The 22554-nt window shown below is 51.1% G+C and overlaps 1 protein-coding gene across 9 annotated transcripts in view; it reads left to right on the top strand.

Annotated features, from left to right (window-relative positions):
• Nucleotides 1–344: 344 nt before the first annotated feature.
• LOC122485062 (myosin phosphatase Rho interacting protein) overlaps nt 345–22554 on the top strand; it is a 154630-nt gene continuing 132420 nt past the window's right edge. For all 9 annotated transcript variants that reach the window (XM_043583353.1, XM_043583354.1, XM_043583352.1 and 6 more), the window contains exon 1: nt 345–821. In XM_043583353.1, the coding sequence (XP_043439288.1) occupies nt 699–821 (123 nt within the window). In that variant the 5' untranslated portion in view covers nt 345–698. The remainder of the gene's footprint in view (nt 822–22554) is intronic.

Raw genomic sequence — 22554 nt, 5'->3', positions numbered from 1 at the left:
GAGGGTTTTCTTTGTTAGCTGGAGCGCTCCCCTCCCATTGGCCGGAGGCGCTGCCGATCGCGTGGAGGGCGTGGCCCCTCCCCGCGCGCTGCCCCTATCGCTCCCTCCTCCCCCGCCCGCCCGCCCGCGCGCCCACCCGCCTGCCCCGCCCCGGGAGTGCGCGAGGCGCTCCGCTACCATTTGCTGCGGCCGCTGGGCGCCGAGGGCAGCTGTGGCGGCGGGGACCGACCCCGGGGACCGGCAACTACCCGGCGCCTGGGAGGCGGGCCGGAGCGCGGGGAGGCAGCGGGCCCGGGAGGCCGCGTCCATGGGCCCGCGGAGGCCGGGCGGCGGCTGTGCGGGCGGGCGGCGGGGACTGCGAGCTCTTTAAGGGCCCGGGCGCGGGGCTCGGCGCCGAGGTGCCCCGGCGCGCCGTGCAGCGCAGCGCCGTCGTGCGAGGAGAGGCCCCGCTCGCGTCCCGGGGCCCGCGAGGCCGCCCTGACCGCCGGGGGCGCGCGCTCCGGCCGCGGCCGGGCCTGCGTCCGCGGCCCGGCTGTGAGGCGGCTGGCCGGCGGGGGCATGCCTCGGCGCCCGCGCTGAGCCCGGCTTGAGCCCGCCGTGCATGGTGCCGCCGCCAGCCCGCCGCCGTCCGCCGTCCGCCGCGGAGCGCGCGCCGGGCCGGGCCGGGCCGCCGGGCCTGTGCCGCCGCCGCGCCGACCATGTCGGCGGCCAAGGAGAACCCGTGTAGGAAATTCCAGGCCAACATCTTCAACAAGAGCAAGTGTCAGAACTGCTTTAAGCCCCGCGAGTCGCATCTACTCAACGACGAGGACTTGACGCAGGTGAGCGGGTGGGGGTCCCGGGGTCGACCGCAAGGCGGAGACCCGGGCCCCGCGCCGGGCGGCCCCCAGACCCCCGGCGGCCCCCTTGGGCTGGAAGTTTCCGGGGGCGCCGTCGCCCCGCTAGGTGCTGCAGGCAGCCGGCCGAGGCGGGCGAGAGTGGCTCGCAGGGGGCGCTGGCCGCCTCCCCCCAGTTCTGACGCCGGTGAGACCACCATCCTTCTCTGGAAAGGAGAGCGGACGTTGCCCAGTTCCCGAGGCAGGCGGGGGTGGGGGTGCGTCTGAAGGATCCTGGGGAAAATAAAAACGGAGCAGAGAGAATGTACATGAGTCCTGGGGAGGGTAGTGAAGATGGAGATGGGGGGGGGAGAGGGAGGGAGCGGGAAGTGTATTGATAGAGCCGGGACAAAGGGAAAATCCTCAAGTATGCCGAAAAATAACATCCTTTCCCGTTCCCATAGCCCTGCCGTGTGATTCATGCTTTTTGGGTGACTCAAAAATGCCTGGTTTTTCTTAGGAGGAACAAAGCGCTTGGGGATTGCTTGCTGCTTCGCAGTACCCCCCATAGAGTCTGTTTTAGGATCCGACTTTGACTTCTGCACCCAGAGAGGCCAGGGGAGCAGGACGGTCAGGGTGGACTGTGGGCTTCCCTCCTGTCAGACCCAGCTTGTCCGTGTTCCGAATCATTGTCACTGTCAGTGATGGGAGAGAGGTGAATGGTCCTCAAGTCTGAGGAGGAGGGTCTTGGCGCTTGAACTTGAACTAGAGGGCTTTTTGTTGATGGGAGAGCTGGGGGCTCCTCTCCCCACCCTTTTCTCCCAGCTCTCTTGGTCGCTTGGCTAGGGATGGGGAGACCTGCGTGCCTTCGGCAAAGTCCGTTCACTTCTCACGGCCTTGTCCGCCATATGAGGGCTGTGGACTAGTTCAGCGGCTTCCAAACCTGCATCAGAGTCACATTCTAAAAATACAGAGCCGTGGAGCCCCATTCCTGGAATGATCTAGGAGATGAAGGAATTTGTGTCGTAACAGCTCCCTAAGAAGTTGGGCTGCAGTCCCCACTGGCCTTTGGGTACCCCTGCCCTGGTTGCTCCTCTCTGAGCTCCCAGTGTACCAGAGCCAGAGAATCCTCAGGATCCCCAGGATTCTTTGGAGTACTTGGAGGTCTTTGGGCCAAGCAGATTCCTTGGATTTCCTGATCAAGCCCTGTCTGCATCCCCTTGGGCTGTATCTGTGGCCCCTTTTTGCCTCTCCCCCAGTCTCAGTCCTCTTCAGAGCTTTCTCTCATCCCCCGAATGAGGCCAGGGGACCTCCCTTCACATTCCCGTCCGGTGTGACCTAGTTGTAGCCACTCCTTTTGCAGAAGAACCCCTTAGATGGAAAACATTGCTTTGAAGTGTCCGGCCTGGCTGTTTTTAATGCTACTTAAGTACTCACAGGGTTTGACTTGTTTACATGGCAGACCAGAGTGGGGTGGCGGGGCCGGGGTTATGGCCTGAGACATGGTGTCTTTCTCTGAGAGCAGAATCCCAACAGCCAGAAAAGACTCCTTTCATCCAAAACCAAAAGCTTAACCAAACACTCATGGCTGCAAAGTCATAGGTTTTTAGGATAGAAGGGCCAGGTCAGTTTGGGAAGAGTAGAACTCAGCTTCCTGCTAAGATGTTCAGGGGTGGGCTTTTAAGGGTGACTCCCGTCTTCTCAACTGGATGCCTTTTTTGGGGGGAAGCAGTTGATGTGGTGATGATGGACTCGGACCAGGAGTCAGGAGACCTTTCTTCTGTCTTCGCTGTCACTTTCAGCTGTGTGACCTTGAATAAGTTCTTTTGTCTCTGTATAGTTTCCTTTCCTTTTCTTTTTTTTTTTTTTTTAATTTTTTTTTTTTTCAACGTTTATTTATTTTCGGGACAGAGAGAGACAGAGCATGAACGGGGGAGGGGCAGAGAGAGAGGGAGACACAGAATCGGAAACAGGCTCCAGGCTCTGAGCCATCAGCCCAGAGCCCGACGCGGGGCTCGAACTCACGGACCGCGAGATCGTGACCTGGCTGAAGTCGGACGCTTAACCGACTGCGCCACCCAGGCGCCCCCTTTTCCTTTTCTAAAATTTGGGAGTAGGGATCCCTGGCTTACCTCTCTCACCCTATGAAAAGCAAAGAATGGTATCTTATTAAACTCTTAACAATTAAACAAACAAAAATCACCTAGGGAATAGTACACCTGGATTTAGGAATTTTACGGGTTTGGCAAGGGTTGTTCTGAGAGAGTTTTCTGGTTATTCCAGGCAACTCCCAAAATTGATAGATTGGATGTTTACACCTCATAAGGACTGTTTTCTGGGTCTGAAGCTTAGAGAAACTAGAATAGGATCTGCATATCTGATTTGAATCTGTTAAATTCTTTTTTTTTTTTTTTTAATTCTGTTGATTATTAATTGGATCAAGAGAGAGTGTTGCATATTTGGAGTACTTTACTCTTCAACTGTATTCACGGTTCAGTTGTGGATTTTAAAACAGGCCTGAGTCCTCCAGGGCACAACTGGGATGGTAGTTTCTGAAATAATGAGTGGGGTTATTTGTGCAGGGAGAGATTAGGCCAGCCTTCCACCTCCTGGGATCTTTCAGGAAGAAACTGCTCTTGAAAAGAGAAGGAGGGAGACGCAGGGCTGTTGCCAGCAGCGTTAGCTGCTGCTCTCTGCATCCGGCCTCCCCCAGCCTTACTCTCATCCTCTTGGCTCCATTAGAAAACCTCAGCCAATTGGTTCCCATCAGTCTCCCCCAAGGCCCTGCTTCCTGCTGCCCCTCCCTGCCCTCGCTTATTTTAGACCTTCAAGGCTGGAAGATAGATCAGTGATCATTGTGGCCACCCCCCTTTTTAAGGCATTTAGCCTTCAGTCCCCTGTGTTTCTCTATATGCATATGGACTTGAATACACAGTTAAAACGTTTATTTAACCTAAATGATATATGTATTTAAACTATATATGTATTTGTTCAGGAACTTTTTTTTTTTTTTTTTTTTTGCTGCTTAATGATGTGTCTTACAGCTCTTTTCATGGTGTGACATACAAATACACCAAAATTATTTTGCATATTACGCCATCAGGGATGTGCCATAGTTTAACCATTCCCTTATTGATGGACAGCAAGGTTACTTCTGGGTTTGTTACAGCCTGTGAATGCTTCAGCAAACAGTTTTCTAAATGCTTTTGGGTGTGTGTGCGTGCACGAATGCAAGTATTCCTCTGGGGGCAGATAGCTAAAAATAGAATGGCTGGGTTGACATCAAGCACATTGAATTTTTTTTACAGATATTACTAAATTGCCTTCCAAAAAAGGCTGTGTCATACCATTGCCAGGATTGGAAGTTATCAAAACGATTTAATTCTTTAATAATTTCCCTAATTACCTGTGAGGTTAAGCCTCTTTTTATAATATTTATTGCATGTGTTTTGTTTCTTATGTTGACTGCCCATTCATATGTTTTTCTGTTGGGTCAATTTCCCCGCCTTCTCCTCCTCCCCCAAACTGGTTTGTAGGAGCTTTCTGTATATATCTTAGGTCAGGGGTCCATGGACTCCCTCTCTAGAAGGCCAGATAGTTAATATTTTAGCAGTGTGGGCCATATGATCTTTGTAGCGACTACACAACTTTGTCATTGTAGGGCAAAAGCCGCAGTGCAAGGCCACTTTAGACAATACATTAACTAACTGGGGGTATCGCTAACTAACTGGGGGTATCGCTGTTTCTAATAAAACTATTTACAAAGTTACAAATACAGGCAGCTGGAAGGATTTGGCCTATAAACTATAGTTTGCTGTCCCCTCCTCTAGATGTTAATCTGAACCTGTCATATATTGTAGGTATTTTCTTCCTGCATTTCTCTTTTTCTCTTTTTTAAGTGATAGTTTTAAATATGAATGCAGTTAAATTTCCGTGTTTCCTGTTTAGCTTGTAGTTTTAATCTCATGCTTATGAAGGTCTTGTTTTCAAGATGATAAAGTCTCAGATACTTGTACTTCCCCTGTAGTTATTTTTATGCATAACTTTCTAATCCATCAGACTTGTGTTTTAGGAAAATAATTTTGGCCTAAAGCAGAAGCTCTAAAAGACTGTCTTGAATCATCCAGGTAAATTACAGTAAAGGTCTTCTCCAGGTCCGTGTTGGCCAGGATGGAAGGAGCCATCAGACACTAGGGACAGGATATTATTGGAGGTTGATTGGAGGTGGGGATTGAGAAGACCTGGGTGGATAACAGTGCCTTTTACAAAGATTGAGAATAACAGACTGGGAGTAGATTTGTGGGGTGGGGAGGAAACAAAATTAATACGTAAATTTGACCTCATGGGGATGGAGGTCCGGTTTGGTTCTTAGGTGCAATCACCCACTCAGGCAAGTAGGTGATTCGATGAGTGGTGTGGGCTGGGTAGGAATTCTGGAGTCCGGGGAGTGAGTGCAGTCAGTCCCTCAGGAAGCCACTTAGAGTAAAACAAGGGAAGCAGGTGGGGAAAGGAGGTGAATCACAGGGGTTGGTGGTCAGTGGGACCAGTAGGTCTGGAGCCCAGGGTTCTTGGCTTCTAGATCCCCTTCCCAGCCTTAGTGTGGGTTTCTGGGGTTGGTGGTGGCTCTCGACCTGACGTGATGTCTCATTCTCCTACCGACTTGTACAATTTTAAGCGTGCCTTTTGTGGAAGGAGTCCTGCATCTGAACTTAAGTTCTACTGCTGTTTTGTTGTGGGACCTTGGCTCGGTTGTTTTCTCTCCTCGGGCCTCAATTTTCCCATCCGGAGAATGAGGAGGTTGGTCTTGGTCTCCGCCAGGCCCCTTCCAGCCCTCCTGCATCTCCTCTCAGCCCTCTCGGTCTCATGGTGCCCCTCACTGTGCTGCCCTCCACTGCCAGGGGTGCTGGGGCCTTGGGGTGGGAGTCCCAGACACAGGTGGGCGTGCCAGGACTTGGTCTCCGTAAATCATGATTTCCCTTTATTCCTGTGACATTCTTAGAAGTTCTAGGGCCCAGGGGCGCCTGGGTGGCTCAGTTGGTTAAGCGTCCGGCTTCGGCTCAGGTCATGATCTCGCGGTCTGTGGGTTCGAGCCCCGCATCGGGCTCTGTGCTGACAGCTCGGAGCCTGGAGCCTGTTTCAGATTCTATGTCTCCCTCTTCCTCTGACCCTCCCCTGTTCATGCTCTCTCTCTGTCTCAAAAATAAATAAATGTTAAAAAAAAAATTAAAAAAAAAAAAAGAACTAGGGCCTGGAACTTCTTTATTTCACTTAACATTTGTCTCATAAGCAACGGGGAGCTTTCATGCTCATCCTTTTCAGAAGATTTATCATTTACGTGCACATTGGTAGAGTGTTTGGCAGGGGGTATGTAAAAATCCCAGACCTTACAAACGGCCAACGAACACAGGAAAAGATGGTCAGTGTCATTAGTTATTATGGAAATGCAAATCAAAACCACAGTGAGGTATTACTGCACCCTCATTAGGATGGCTGTATGAAAAAAGGGATGTTAGTAAGTGTTGGTGTGGATGTGGAGAAATTAGAACCTCATGCATTGCTCATGGGAATGGAGAATGGTGCGACCATTGTGGAAAATAGTTCGGCATTCCCTCAAAAGACTTACCGTATGACCCAGTGATTCCACTCCTAGGTATATCCAAAATAATCGGGAACAAGTATTCAAACAAATACGTTCATGTGTACGTCTGTGATAGCACTACTCATAACAGCCAAAGGTAGCGGCAACCCAGATTTCCGTCAGTGGGTGAATGGGTAAACAGATTTTGGTATATCCAGATCATGGGCTATTTAGTTATAAAAATGGGACGAAGTACTGACCATGCTGCGATCTGACTGACTGTCGAAAATGTGTTCCATGAAAGAACCAGGCACAAAGATACCGCACGGTTCCGTTTACGTGAAATGTCCAGAATAGGTAAATACATGGAAAGGGAAGGCACATTAGTGGTTGCCGGAGTCCTGGGGGAAGGGGGAGAGAGGAGTGCCTGCTGATGGGATTGGGGTTCTCTTTGTGGGAGGTGATGAAATGTTTTAGAACTAGATAGAGATGCTGTTTGCCTAACATTGTGAATGTACTGAATGTCACTGACTCGTTCACTTTGAAATGGTTAATTTTATGTTATGTGGCTTTTACCTTCATTTTTAAAACTGAGTGTGCAAGGATAACACACGCACATACGTATCCCAAACCTGCCCTCTGCTCCTTGTGTCACTGGAGTGCATATCTGATTGTGTTTAGGGTCTAGACCTGGGGATTAAACAACTCTTTCTTAAAGGGCCAGATAGTAAAAGCTTTAGGGTTTGTAGGCCAATAGGCAAAATCGAGGAGTTTATGAAGGTACTTCTATAATCAATTAGAATCGTGAAAACCGTTTGTGGTTTCAGGGCCTTAAAACCAGCTAGTGGCTAGATTTGGCCTGTGGGGTAGACCAGCCCTGTCCAATAGAACTATAATGTGAGCCACATTTGTGGGTTAAAATTGTCTACGTGCCACATTAAAAAAGGTAAAAAGAAATAGGTGAAATTCATTGTAATTCTATCTTATTTAGCCTAACAAATCCAAAGTATTATCCTTTCAACATATGAAGAAGTTATTCTTTTACCTCTACGGCACCTTTTGGTTCAGGCTAGCCGCTTTCTGGGAGCTTTGGCCACACGGGGCTGGTGCTGGCAGTGTTGGACGGTGTTGGATGGGGCAGCCGGGCCCACAGCTAGGCCCTTGAGACCCTCGGGGGAGGCACAGAGTGTAAAGGCCGTGCCCAGGGGGGGCGGGGGGGGGTTCCTCCCCCTTCGGGGTGTCGTGCCAACAGCCTGAGTTGAGGATTCCTGGAACAGTTCTCTCCTCTTGTTACTCCTGTTTGTGTCCTCCGCTTGGTGTCTCTTGCCAACTTTTGAGGGTTCTTTCTTCGAACGTCACGTCTTGCTGACTCCTTTTAGTGGTGTTTGAGAGCTCTGGGGCTCTGGCCCTCACTCTCCCTCCAGAAGCAGAAGGGAGGAGGGTGCCAGTGAGAGCCTGGGGGGTAAACTGGTGTGCCCCCTCCCGGCCCCCTCCCACTGGACGCCGTGACTGCATTCTGACACAGCCCTTTGTATTTGTGAGTGTTTTGCAGCTATATTCTAGTTGCTTTTTTCCCTGTGTTCTAGCCTGCTACTTGACCTTTCTGAGTTCTTTTTCCTTCGCCACACAGAAGGACTACAATCGAAGACCTGTGTTCTATTCTTGGCACAGACGTGCAGGGTGACCCAGGAAGGTCACTTACATTCTCTGAGCCTCGGTTTCCCACCTATAAAGCTGGTGCCCCCATTCTGTGTACAGGGAGTGGTCTACTAATGGAATGGATGGAGGGTGCTGGCCAGGCCTGTGGAGGTTACTGAACCCCCTTTGTGGTAATTAATATTCCAGGAAGCATGCTGACGGCCTGTCGTGTGGGGAATAGTCTTTGTTTGGGCTGTTTCCTGATTACTAGAACCCTGATGCTGTTTAGCTGAAATAAAGAAATTTGACTTGGAATGTTTATCTTTAAATTGTTCCCAAGCTGCCATTTAGTCTTGAAAGAGACCAGAGAGTCTTGCAACGAGGGAAAAGAGACAAGAGGGAGGTAATATCGTACTGCCAACATCTTAATACTGGGGGGGGAGGCACAGGAGAGGGGTGGAGAGCGCTGGATGCTGATTTAGAAGTATCTAACCTGAGAAAACGGGCTTTTCTTTTATCCTTAGAAACTCCCTCTCAGAGCCTCACTTTCCCGTCTGAAATGGCACAGTTGGACCAGGTCATTAGTTTTCAAAGGTACAGTAAATCGCAGAGCCTTTCACCCCAAGGAATCTTCTGTGGAAATGCCCTGTGTGAAACAGAAAAAGTGACACGGTTCTGGGTGATACGAGGTTGGAGCCTGGAGCTTGGCCTCTCAGCCACCTCTGCTTCTCACCCGTGGGTCCTCTGGTCATCTCCAGAGGCTGTGAGGGGCAGGTTTGAAAAGTGCCCTAGACTTTGTGGTTCCTCCAGTTTTAGCAGTTTAGGGTTCTGTAGGATCATCTGTGGACAGTTTCACAGCTGCTCCGGCCTGGAATCCCTGAATGCCCAGCTCCCTTTATGTTATCACTTCCTTTGGGGGCAAGAGAGCCAGTGGGTTGATTCGCTGGCATTTTGTCTCTGGAGACTGGAACTGGAATCTTCCAAACCACTCGCTGGTTTTCTCAGTCAGGGTCATCCTAGTTCACTTGAAACCACAGCCTGGTTTTTGCCTGGAGCCTGTAACCCTTCCAGCTCCTTTCTCCCTTTATGTTCAGCTTGATGTTTGCACACGCTGCTGGATAGTGACCTGCCCCGTCTTCGGGGCAGTTTCCAGTAAGATGGGTACATCAGACCCTCCTGAGCCTCCATTGTTTGTTTGGTTGTTTAATCTTTTTTTAACGTTTATTCATTTTCGAGAGAGTGCGCGCGCGCGTCAGAGCCTTGGTGGGGGGGGGGGGGGGGGGGAGGGGGTGGACAGAGAGAGAGGGAGACACAAAACGTGAAGCAGGCTCCAGGCTCCGAGCTGTCAGCACAGAGCCTGACGTGGGGCTCGAACTCACGAGCCATGAGATCGTGACCTGAGCTGAAGTCAGATGCTTAACCGACTGAGCCACCCAGGTTCCCTGAGCCTCCACTGTTTTGCATCGTGTCGTATGCCACAGTCTCGTTCCGCTCTCGGCAGCTTGGTCGTCTGTAGGGGAGGAGATGTTGAGTTTCAGAGAGGTTGGGTTGTCTGTCCGAGGTCATTGAGCTGCCTAGCAATGGAGCTGTGATACGGAACCTGGTTCCATGTGGTTCCCATGCTGCCTTTGTGAGACCAGGAACCTGTCTTCCCTCTTCTTGGGAAGGCCACTTTGACTTGTTCACTTGGTGCTATTTCTGTAGGAGGCTGGGTATTGCAGACAAAAAGCTGTTTAAGGGATTTCTACTTCCTAGCTCTGGGAGGAGAGGCCTGCAGGGGCTGGGTGATTAAACACACCACCCCCCCCCCCCCCCCCGCCAGTAATTAAGCAGGTGAGGGGTCATCCCCAGTTAGCAGATGGAGCCACTGAGACCCAGTTCAATGACCTGCCTAGGTCACAGGAAGACTAGTGTGGGTTTTCCAAAGTTCTGTTTGACCTCCCTATGTTTGATAAAAAGTGTTCACCTTTACTATCAGGAACAGGGCCTTGCCCTGACTTGGATTCCTTAGTTGCTGGGGTGCACGGGGGTGAATGTGGGGAGGGCAGTGGTGCAGGACGTCGTGCAAGTCCTAAAATCTTCTCAGCCTTGGGGTGGTCCATGTCCCCCAGTAGGCTGCTGGTCTGTGGCAGTGACCACACCTTTGGCACAGCCCCGAACGGGAAGCACTGTTTTTCCCCCAGAGGCATTCAGAATCAGGAAATCTTGTGTCCTTGGTCTCTGTAGGTCCTAAAACACTGGTTTTAACAGACGGACCGGGGAGGCTTTGTGGCACCCTTTGAGATGCAGCGTTTTACCTCCTACGGGTCCTGGCCGGTAGCTAAAAGGGCCAGAGGAAGGGGGAGCAACTTCTGGGAGTCTCCATTGAGCCACAGAAAGAGTCCACGTCTCCTGGGTCTCCAGGTGCCACACCCAGAGCTTCTCCACTCGGGCTGGTGAGCGACCTGGGGTGCGGGGAGCCTCAGGGCTCCCTGGGATTAAGACGTTCATTTGTTTTCCGCCGGGGACCTGCTCTGACCTAGAAATCTGACACAGTCCCACTTTTCATTTAATGTGCTCACGTAAGGGAATGGAATGGTTGACGGTGGGGGCTTTCAGCTCAGATTTGGGTTCCCGTCCTGGCTCTGTGTTCATGCCGATGGAGCAGGTTTGTCAGAGTTGAAGTGTCTGTGTCCTTCCTCTGAAAACTGGGGTCTATGTATTACCCATGTCTTGGTTGCCTGTGATATTAATGCTGGGAGGTGGTGTAAGTCGTAAGTGCCAAATTTGTAAATGTTTGTGTACACGGGGGGCGCTCAGGAAATTGGGTTCGTTTTCCCAAACATAGACCCAGAGAGGGGACCTGCCTCCCTGGTTTTGTGGAACAGCTACCCCTCCAGCTGTGTTCCTTGTCTACCTCCACACCCACAGAACAAAAGCCCAGACTGCCTCCTCTCCTGCTGAGCTGCTTGGCACCACCCTAGCAACTTCCTCACGTTAGCCCCTTGGGATTGGAAAGGCCGCAGTCCGTTTGCTTATGTGGAGTTGATTTTCAGAACATGTTTAAAGTGTAAAGGTTGAACTGGTTTTAAGAATTTGTAGAGGATAGGAAGTGAAGGGGCCAAGTGCCATTAGCCTGAGACTTACTATTAGAGGACGTGGGCTGCTCTAGAGGGCAGTGGCCAGCACAGCAGCCACCTCGGAGCCCCTGCCAAGCTCAGAGAAGTGCCAGGTGCAGGTCCCGTGAATGGCAGTGGCAGATCCTGATTTCAGGAGTCACTATGCATGGAAGTGTCCTGAGTTGTCTTCAACAAGGTAGGGGAGGACTGAGAGAAGCCACGCTCTTGCTGGTGTCCCCGGGATGCTTGTCTAGGAATCAAAGTCCTTGTGCCCCTGGCCTGGTGAAACTGCCGGAGGAGGGTAGGGGGCTGCCCAGGTCTCGTTCCAAATTGATGGGCAGGTGGGTGGGAGATCGGGCCAGGGCACGTCCTGGCCCTTTGGTCACCAGTGTTGATTCATTCACCTCAGCCAGCTGGGAGGTCCTTCCAGTGTCCTCCCCGCACCCCGTCCCCAGGCTTTACAAATCCCACACACTTCCAGGGAGGGAGCCTTCTGCCGAGGGGACCCTTCTATAGGGTCTAAACAAGTAGAAGTGGTTCCTTGTGAGAGCCTCAAACAAGTTCTTCTAACAGGCAGATGCCATCTCTGCAGACAGCCTGCTGACTCTTGGTCCCTCCAGCTCCCTTCCTGCTTCAAAACCTGGTGAGCCTAGGGGTCCTCTTTGGGGGAGCTGGGCCAAGCAGTGTGGCCATGCAGCCTCCCGTGATGTGGAGGTTTTCTTATACTTAAATTGAAGGAGCAGTTGACATGCTCTGGGATGATTTGTTGTGGAGGCGATGGCATTTGTAGCTAACAGTAATTGCTGTGTGCCAGGCCACGGTTAACTCATTTATATTCACAGCGGCCTTATGAAGTAGAGAGATAAGAAACCTGAGCTGGAAAGAGGTCGTGTAACTCGCCCAAGGGCGATACAGTAAGTGGTAGAGCTGGGATGCAAACCCAGACAGTGTGACGCTGGGCCTCCTCCTCCGACTCCTTCCCGTGCTGACCTGAGCGGGGTCAGGTGGGCCTTCTGGACGTTGGGTTTCTGCCCGTGTGTGCTGGGAAGGGTGGGGTTGGAGTATGAGGCTAGGGCTGAACTTATTTAGATTTCCTGTCTCTTTTTTCCTTCCTATCACACTTTCCTGTCCTACCTGTTTCTTAATGGGAAGCGCTGCTTTTTAAGGGAGAGGGTGTGACTCTTTCCTGCAAAGCCCCAGAAATGTGTCCCCACGCATTCTCTAGCATTCCTCCCTTTGCCACAAATGGCGTCATGTTCCAAAAATCCCGCGGCCATGGGCTCCTTGTCAAGACTGAACAGGGAAGAGGTTTTTTAAAATGTCGCTTTCTCCCTCTTCCTCCAGCTGCTGCAATGCCGGGAGGAGCCCTGAGCATGGGCTGGGCTTGCAGGGCATGTGTGTGGGTAGAGGGGTGAGCGGGCAGCTGAGTTGGGACGTGTGGGAGGGGAGAACCGAGAGCAGGCCATCAGCTGCGTTCCTTCCTTCACTCTCTCTGTGCTGAGGATCTAAGGAGCCATGTGTGCGGGTTTTGTTTAGGGTTTTTGTTTTTTGAAGTGAAATTCACATAACACAAAATTAACCATTTTGGAGTGTACAATTTGGTTGCATTCAGCACATTCATAATGTGCTAACACTACCATGCTATAATTTTTTTTTTTAGATGTTTTAAATGTTTATTTTTGAGAGAGAGAGAGAGCATGTGCACGGGGGAAAGGCAGAGAGAGAGAGGGAGACACAGAATCTGAAGCAGGCTCCAGGCTCTGAGCTGTCAGCACAGAGCCCGACGCAGGGCTCGAACTCATGAACCCCGATATCATGACTTGAGCCGAAGTCGAACGCTTAACTGACTAAGCCACCCAGGTGCCCTTGCCACTCTAGTTTAAAACATTTTGGGGCGCCTGGGTGGCGCAGTCGGTTGGGCGTCCGACTTCAGCCAGGTCACGATCTCGCGGTCCCGGAGTTCGAGCCCCGCGTCGGGCTCTGGGCTGATGGCTCAGAGCCTGGAGCCTGTTTCTGATTCTGTGTCTCCCTCTCTCTCTGCCCCTCCCCCGCTTATGCTCTGTCTCTCTCTGTCCCAAAAATAAATAAACGTTGGAAAAAAAAAAAAAATTAAAAAAAAAAAAAACATTTTATCGTCCCTTAAGAACACCCGTAACTATTAAGGTGTTACTCCCCACCCCCCGTTTCCAGCAACCACCGGTCTGCTTTCTGTCCTTATGGATTTACCTGTTACGGAAATTTCATCAAAATGGAATCCTAGAATATGTAGTGTTTTGTCTGGCTTCTTGCACTTAGCATGTTTTCGGACTTAATCCATGTGATAGCATGAATCAGTACCTCGTTGTTTCTTTATGGCTGAATAATATTCCAGTATATGGGCATAGCACATTTAGATTATCTGTTCATCTGTAGATGGATGTTTGGGCTGTTTCCACATCTTGGCCGTTGTGAATGGTGCTGTGAACATTCGCATATATGTTTTGTTTGGACATCTCCTTTTGGTTCTTCTGGTTGGAGACTGAGGCGTGGAGTTGCCGGGTCCCCTGCTAATTCTGCTGTGTTTTGAATCAGTACATCAGGCCACACGCCAGCACTGCAGACTGCCGGGTGGGAGGACGGTGCGCACGGTGCTGCTGAAATCCCGGTGTTCCTCATTTGTAGGAGTCCAGGGTGGGGAGCTGGGGTACAGGCCAACCCTCCGGGTTGCGGGCACGGTGTGCAGCTTTGACGTGGTGGTAGAGGGGCTGTGTCCGTGCTCAGGGGTGGCTGAGCCACTTTGGGCTTCAGTCTCTCCTTCCTTTCCTTTTTATCTAACCTGAAGATGAGTGGAGCTGCCAGGAAGGAGCTAAGTTGGGGCTTTAATATTGGCGGGAGGGGGCGGAGGAAGCCTGGAAGTTGAAGGCCAGAGGACGTAGGGCGCCGCGGGGGTACTCTGCTGGTAAGGTGCGTGGGGAGCTGCTGCCTTGGGGCCTCCAAGGGATGTTAGGGGAAATTAGAGGGAAAAGAGCTTATCTGGCCTGTTCACTACTCTGCCATCAGTTTTCAGACCATTTCTTTAGTAGTGGGGCACAGAGCCCCTTGAAATGGAACACAGAACTCAGATGTGAGGGCTAGGAGGAGAGACTGTGGTGTCACCTGTGACACCACCCTTACCAGGCTCCGCCCCACCCCGTGCTCTGCCCTGGCCCCCAAAGCACAAACTCCAGTTGTCTTCACCGTTCGAAAACCACTGATTTACTCTAGCCCCTGCATGGCTGTTTTCTAACAGAGGGCCCCTGGGGGGCTCAGCCGGTCAAGCCTCCGACTCTTGTTTTCGGCTCTGGTCTTGATCTCACAGTTTGTGGGATCAGGCCCCGAGTCGGTGACAGTGTGGAGCCTGCTTAGGATTTTCTCTATCTGTCTCTTCTCTGTCCCTCCTACATGGACTCACTCTCTCTCTCTCTCTCTCTCTCTCTCTTCTCCCTCCCACATGGACTCTCTCTCTCTCAAAATAAATAAACTTAAAACATATTTCCAAGTAGATTAAAGTGTTTGATGTATACAGAAGGACGTAAGTGCACTGTATGTGCAGTGTACGTATGGGACTCCTGAGGAACGCTCAGGTCGTGAACGCTTGGTCGTTCCGGCATCTCAGCCTCCCTTGGCAGCAGGCCTCGAGGGAGAAGACCCACAGTGGGCGTGGCCCCTGTGGAGCCCAGCCCCTTCTCCAGGCCTCCTCTGCTTGGCAGAGGTCTGCCTCGCCGAGAGGAAGGTTTCCCTGCCTGGCGTGTGCAGGAGTCTGTTTCATTTCCAGATGGACTGTATGTAACCGCCTCTGCGGTGAGTCTGGTGTGAGATGCGGCCTTTTAAGGTAGTGCTGTTGAGGAGAAAGGAGTCTGAGTAGAAACTTGGAGATGGACTTGAAGGCTCATTTGTGTTTAGGCTGACAGAGAGCCAGAGAAGTATAATCGGGCCAGGGTGACACCTTGAGCAGAGCGCTGAGGGAAGCAGGGGTGTCGTGAGGGCAGGACGGGCCAGTCATTGACCCGAGGATTTGCTGGGGTGATGATTGGCTTGGTCAGTAGTTCCCACACGTTCTGTGTTGGTGACCCTTTATTTAAGCTCTTGATTATTATTATATTTTTTAATGTTATGTTGAGAGAGACAGAGCACAAGCAGGGGAGAGGTAGAGAGAGAGGGAGGCACAGAATCCAAAGCAGGCTCCAGGCTCTGAGCTGTCAGCACAGAGCCTGACACAGGGCTCGAACTCACAGACCATGAGATCATGAGCTGAGCTGAAGTCAGATGCTTAACCGACTCAGCCACCCAGGGGAACGACTGCCACACTTTGAAAATCACCGGTCTGGCCCTTGTGGACCATTTGTTAGAAGGCCGTGATAGGAGTGGCAGTGAGGATGCCTGTCATGACCGGGCTGATGTGATGGAGAATCGGGGGGGGGGGGGGGTCGGAGGCAGCCCTGGGAGTGAGGCGTCAGACGTGCAAAGGGCAGAAGGTGATAAGGGGACCACTGGAGACAAGTCCCTGCCCTCTCTAGCAGCAGGCACGTTCCAGGACTGACTCACCCTTACTTCCTGCCACCAAGGGCTCTCTGAAGAATAAACGAAGTGTGGGTACAGGGCATGTGGTAGGGACTCAATGTGAAGAGTATGGGGCAGGTTATATTCTTTTTTGTTTGTTTGTTTATTTTGAGAGAGAGCGTGCATGTGTGCCTGTGTGAGCAAGGGAAGGGCAGAGAGAGAGAGAGAGAGATGGAGGGAGGGAGAGATAGAATCCCAAGCAGGCTCCCTGCTGTCAGCACAGAGCCCAGAGCGGGTCTCCGTCCCACAAACCGTGAGATCACGACCTGAGCTGAAATCAAGAGTCAGATGCTCAACTGACTGAGCCACCCAGGCACCCTGGTTATATTCTTCTGACTGTACAGACGGATTCTGAGGCTTGGAGAAAGAGGTGGCTTTGCTGTTACATTTCACCACTGCACTCTGCAGCTCTTGGAAAGAAGGGGTCGGAGGCGACTGGAACGTTTTAGGGTAGAGACTAGACTAGTGAGTGACAGGGTTGGGTTCTGCTGTGGGGAGCGAGAGGCGGCCAAGGACTAACAGACTGGCTCAGGTGGTTCTCCTTGAGGCTTTGTCACTGATTTGCCTTGTGGCCGGAAGGCAAGACAACCTTGATCTTTTCATCTGTTCACTTAGTGGTGCTTGGTAATTTCTAGGACCCCATCCCAGTTCCTGACCTGGAGCTTTGGACCCATGAGTTGGAGGCATGGCAATGGCCAGGTGGCTCTCCCCCTTTCCCTGAAGATACAGGGATGGGGCTTGGGTCAGAAGTCAGGGTGGAGAGGGAGATTCGGATTCTGTGGTCTCAGAGTGATGATCGGGTCCTGAGCCCTCAAAGCAGGTGGATGGGAAAGGGATTCAAGGGAATCTTGGAGGCCCTCGAGGTATGTGTGACACAATTAGGAGGTTTAAATTTTATTTTTAGGAAGAAGTTTGGATCAACCCTCAGAATCTCGCTCAGAGGAAAGTTACCTCTTCTCTTTGAGGTAATCCTCCTCAGCCAGGCCCTGCCCCTTGGAGTCAGTGGCTGGACAGGAATTTTGATGTCTTTAATGTTGAATAAGGAAGTTATCTCCATGGACTCGGATCTTTTAGGTACACCACCATCTTTGTTATGACTCTACTTTCTATGGCATCTGTTTTTAAAGAAAATATTTTCGCTGCCCCTTTCTTCTCTGCTCGCCACCCTTCCTTTTGCAGCCCGTCCATATGGAAGGCCTGCGTCTGTTTCCTTTGAGGTGCTTTCAGCTTGTGCTTGGTCCGTATAGCTAGTGCTACCTGCCCCCGAATCTGCTGACAGGAAGCCCTTTCCAGCACCTCCTTCAACCCATTTTCCTTCTTTTGGCTTTGTCCAGACTTCACATTGATAAGTGGTGTTTACCTCTTTTATCTCTCTTAAAGACGGTTGAAGAACAGTCACCAAATTGTACATGAAGGTTCACAGCCGCCAAGAGGGGGAAACGACCCCAGTGTCCAGCAGCAGATGGGTAGATAACAAAATGTGGTATGTTCGTAAATGGAATATCATTTGGCCATAAAAAGGAGGGGCGCCTGGGTGGCGCAGTCGGTTAAGCGTCCGACTTCAGCCAGGTCACGATCTCGCGGTCTGTGAGTTCGAGCCCCGCGTCAGGCTCTGGGCTGATGGCTCAGAGCCTGGAGCCTGTTTCCGATTCTGTGTCTCCTTCTCTCTCTGCCCCTCCCCCGTTCATGCTCTGTCTCTCTCTGTCCCAAAAATAAATAAACGTTGAAAAAAAAAATTAAAAAAAAAAAAAAAAGAAATACCAGCACATACTGCAACGTGCGTGCACCTGGAAAACATCGTGCTGAGTAAAGGAAGCCAGTCACAAAAGACCACTTGTGATGCGATTGCATTCATACGGAGTGTCCAGAAGAGGCAAATCTGTAGACACACAAAGTAGATTAGTGGTTGCAGGGACTGGGGTGGGGGTGGGGAATGGAGGCTTTAGGCAATGATAGCGAAAGAGTACAGGGTTTCTTTTGCGGGTGGCAGAAATCGGGGGCTCTAAAATTGTGGTGATTGAATTGTACTCACTTTTTAAAAAAAAAATTGTACTCTTAAATGGGTGAGTTGCATGGTATGTGTATCATATCTCACTAAAGCCATTACAACAATACCCCAAAACAGATAACTATCCCACCTCATTCTTGGTTTGTGCGCATAATTCATACCTCACTAAACCGTTATTTGACATCTTCATGTGCCATCTTCCTGTCTTCCTGTTGGACATTTGCTATCCATGTGTAGCTAATACCACAGATTCCACCTCTGTTCTCCTCTGTCCTGGTTACCCCAGGTCTCCCTCCGCACACTGAGTGGACAGGGTGGTGGCCCGCGTGTTCCCTCCCGTGTGTGCAGCCTGGTCAAGTATGTGTCAGCGGTGCGGAAGCATTCTGTGCTGAAACCAGCGTGCCGTCCGGTAACGCTTTTCAGAGTCAGGTCGTTGTTTCAGCAAATATTTATTTTACTGTCTTTGCCTCCTCCCGATGCTCCTTCTGATTTGGCCAAAGGGTGGGACTGTCTGCAGATTGTCTAGAGGTTTGGGGTCTCCGAGGTAGCTCTGGAGGAGTGGGCCCCGATGCTCCCGAGCCTCGTGGAGTTCGTGGGATGTGCCCTCTCCTCCCCGAGCCCGTGCTGCCACAACACTGCCAGATGGAAGTATTGTGCCAGGTGCTGTGCATGCCCAGATGTGTGGAAGGTTCTGCTGCATCCCCTGGAAGGAAGGTTGAGCCTCTGCATACGCCAGCTGGCCTTCTTCTGGCCCAGTTCTGTCTGCTTTTCCCGGGCTCACGTCCCTGGCTTCAGTTTCTGAAGTTGGTCCTTTGCTCACTTTTTTTTTTTTTTAGTTTTTTGTTTTTTTTTAACGTTTATTTTTTTGTTGAGACAGAGACAGCATGAACAGGGGAGGGTCAGAGAGAGAGGGAGACACAGAATCTGAAGCAGCCTCCAGAAGCAGGCTCTGGGCTGTCAGCACAGAGCCTGATGTGGGGCTCGAACTCATGAGCTGTGAGGTGGTGACCTGAGCCGAAGTCGGACGCTTAAGCGACTGAGCCACCCAGGCACCCCTCCTTTGCTCACTTCTTAGAGAAGTCTTTCCCAGACCCCTCTTCTCTGCCCCGGTGCCGAGTCCCTTTCCCTTTCTTTGTGCCTTTGTCTCATTGTGGGTCTTCTCAGTGGCTTTGTTATCTTTGCTTCGATGGTGCTGCATCCTGGCTTTTGGCACCAAAGGTCAGTAAACTGTGTTGCTCTTGAGTTTCAGGGTCACATGTCCTGGTATAATTAATAGGGTCTCGACTCTTTCCCCAAATTATCCCTGTTTGAATGGTAAATTACAGGTTTATTTTACTTTCTCTGGGATGGGGAGGAGGTGGGGGCCTGTGCTCACACTTATGTGTTTGCACAGGAGGAAAAGACTCATCCTGCCAGAGAAAACCCCCACAATTTTTGTCCACTCCTAGAACACCTTAACATACCATGGTGCCTGGCCAAGCTGTACGGGTGGCTCCACAGAGGGTGACTTGTGGTTGGTTCATCCCATACTGATGAACTCCTTACAGGTGCCATGCACGCGCAGGCCCTGGGTCTGTCTGTAGAGATGTCTGGGGGTACACCCTGTGTGATGTGCTGGTCAGGACTAGACCCTCTGGGAGAATACCCAACTTGGGAACTTGCTTCCTGTTCAGATGGCTCCAGCCTTCGCTTTTTTTTGGAAGTGGCTTATGACTTGGAGCAGTGTGGAGTGGTTATAGGCCGGATAGGGGGCCACGTGGTCTTGGCTCTCACCCTGCTTAGACAGGTCGCTTCATCTTCCTGTGCACTTCGGTTTCCTTGAATATAAAATGGAGGTGATAATGGTACGTACCTCACAGGTTTATTGTGAAGATCAAAGAATACAAGAGAACGTCAAGGGTGTGGAGCAGTGACCAGCCTCGTAAGCTGTGAAGGTTAGCTCTCGTGACAGTGAGAAGCAGGACAGATGTGACCAAGCCAGGAAACCGATGGGCATTTTAAATAGACTCTCCATTGTGCTTGCTCAGATGGAGTGTGTGTCCTCCAGGCCACGTACTTGCCGCCATCCTGCCAGCTGGGGAGCAGCAGTGTTTTTTCACGTGGAAGCCCAGGATTTCACCCTGGTCCCTGCCCGGGGGTCTGATCACGTTGAATCACTTGGCATGGCTATACGATTGTGAGTATCTTAGTGGTGGCTGATTGTTCTCCGCCGACTTTCACAGGCAGATGACAGGCCCTAGAAGCCCGTGCTGGCAACCAATGGTGCCCACATTGAGTTTGGGTTCAGAACTGAATGGCTGGAAAGCAACACTGTGGTATTCTCTGGAGGTTGAGACCCCATAGACCCCATGGACAAGTCTTAAGAGTTCCAGCATCGTTTGGACCACAGGGCCTTTTGGGGGACAAGTGTGTGTGTGGCCTCTCAGGCGGTCTGTAGTGATGGCTGGCACCCTCACTGATGATGGTTGGCCCTGGCAGGTTTGTTCTAAAAGAGAAGCTGTACTTGCCTGAGGGCTTTGACCCTAGTGGGCATGGTCAGAGTTGTGTGCTAACTCCCCTGGCCTGGGCTGGGCAGGTGGGCACATAGGACACAGTAAGGTCTTGGCAAGGTTAAGGCCTGAGACTGGCTGATATGTGCTCACTTCTCCTTTTACTGACTTACATCTAAATGTCTCAGTGACCTTGAAATCTCCCTTGATTTACAAGCTTATAAAGATGGCCAGAAGGCTGCTACCCAGGCATCATTCTCCTTTTAGAATCAAAATGCAGAATATTAAACAGCCTGTTTACCATGAGTTTGGAAGTTTTCACAGAAACTCTTTTGGGGGAAAAAAAGGGCAGGGAACCAGCCTCAAAACTATAGATGTATTAGCTGTAATTTGTACATATTCTGCCCATAAATTTTTTCGTGAATCTTCTACCAAGGGCCATTTGCCCCCAGCTCATGCTTGAGTGCAGGTCCCCATCCCCCACCTTTGGCCCAGAGAAATCTTTGCCCCATGTATTTCCCCTAAAGCTGGAATACTGGCCGCCACAGAGACGGATCCTTCTTCAGGACTGTGGGACTTTGCCTCTTAAAGAACTTTTATGACTACGGTCACTGTGCTTGGAATTCAGGCATTTAGCCTGGTATGGCAGAGCCTGTGTGGGGATTTGTATGCTCTGCCCCTGCCCTCAGAGTCAGGAGTCCTGGGGTCCCTCTGGACTGGTCTCAGATATTCTGCAGTCCTGCCCATCACACTCTTTTGGGATCCCCATTCACCGCCTCCACTGTGGGGCTCACTCTACTGAGTGCTGCTGGTCCCCAGGCACCACCCCCCAGTTTGGTTTGAGTGCCAGCTGTGTGCACAGCCCTGTGTGGGTGCTGGGATGTATGTCCCTGACTCTGAGGCATTGATTGTTCAGTGACCCAGGGTGTGTCAGTGTCTGATAGAAATTTTTAAAAAATGGTATGGAAAACATCTGTGTATTTTTCTATTATTGTCGTGATGAAGCTGAGATTCACAGAGGTAATGTCTTGCCCTGGGCCACAACAGCAACTGAGTCATGGAACTAGGACTTAAACTTGGGCCTTCTGGTTCCCAGGCCAAGGTCTTCACACTAATTAACCAGAGCTGTCAGGTCATGCCATTGGTGGAGAGCGGAGGGACTCCCTAATCTCACCCACTTGTTCTGCCAGGAACAGTCAAATGCCACCCCCCACCCCCGCCATTTTTTGGAAGATATTCTGCTGGTACTATATCGGAAATCATGCATGCACAGTCAGGCAAACCTCTTCCCCTCCCTTGAAAAAGTAGTATCTCGTAAGTGCTATGTAGTATCATTACCTAAAAAAAACGGTAGAAGCAAACACCAGCAGTCAACAGAATGAATAGCTGTTTTCTCATTGGCTCTCAATCTTTCTCTGTCCTTATTATGCATTTTGTAATAATAGACCACATCTTTACATCCTACCCTGGATGCTTGTTCACATGCCTGGTCTCCTTCATTAGACCAAGAGTCCCTTGGGCAGGGACTGTGTGCATGTCATGTTTTTATCTCTGATACCTTGAGTGATTCCACCTTGACTGATTCCAGCTTCACAGCATCTCCTGGGAACATTCTCCTGAACACCTCCAGAGGGTGCCGGTCACCCAGGAGACAGATGGAATGAAGCCACCTGGCCCTATGCAGGAAGCACTGGCTTGATGGAATCCCGCGGGTACATACTCTCAAGGGTTTCTTGAATTCCTCATAGTTATTTACAGTTAATGCCTGTGTAATATTTTCATGAGTTGATAATCAGCATTCATTTAGCCGTTCCCTTGTTGGACATTGAGTTCCTCTTACTAAATCATGAGGGGAACTTTTTGTTTCTCTGTGTTATTTCTTTAGGCTTAGTTTCTGGCCCTGGGGTTGCTGGAGCACGGAAACGCCATGGGTCCCACCACAGACGGCCACGCGGCCGCTCTCGGAAAGTGCCAGGTTCTCTGCAGTGCTTCTGCCTTGTGTCTTTGCCAGCGTGGCACACGCGGCAGCAAGACTGGAGATGGGATTCAGAGAAGGGAGAAGTGCCCTTGAAGTTCAGCCTGTCTGCCTGCCCTGCAGCCTGCTGGCTGTCCCCAGGGTTAGGTGCTGAGCAGAACCGATGAGCAACCCGGGAGCTCCAAGTGTAGAGGTTGGAAGTGTGGACTGAGCTCACCCAGGTCTTGGCTGGGAAGGCCTTACCAGCAATGCTCAGTTCTCGGCCGTGTGGTGGCGACTGGTGAGTCCACTGCGTCATTCACATACCTGTTTTTTCAGTCACCGCAGCCCTGCTTTGTACTGGGTGCTGTGCTAGATGGAGGCGGGATTCCTGTC

Source organism: Prionailurus bengalensis, chromosome E1 (genome assembly GCF_016509475.1).
Source record: "Prionailurus bengalensis isolate Pbe53 chromosome E1, Fcat_Pben_1.1_paternal_pri, whole genome shotgun sequence".
NCBI classification, from domain to species: Eukaryota; Metazoa; Chordata; class Mammalia; order Carnivora; family Felidae; genus Prionailurus; species Prionailurus bengalensis.
Note: the sequence above shows the minus strand (reverse complement) of the source record. Positions and strands in the feature narration are given on the sequence as shown.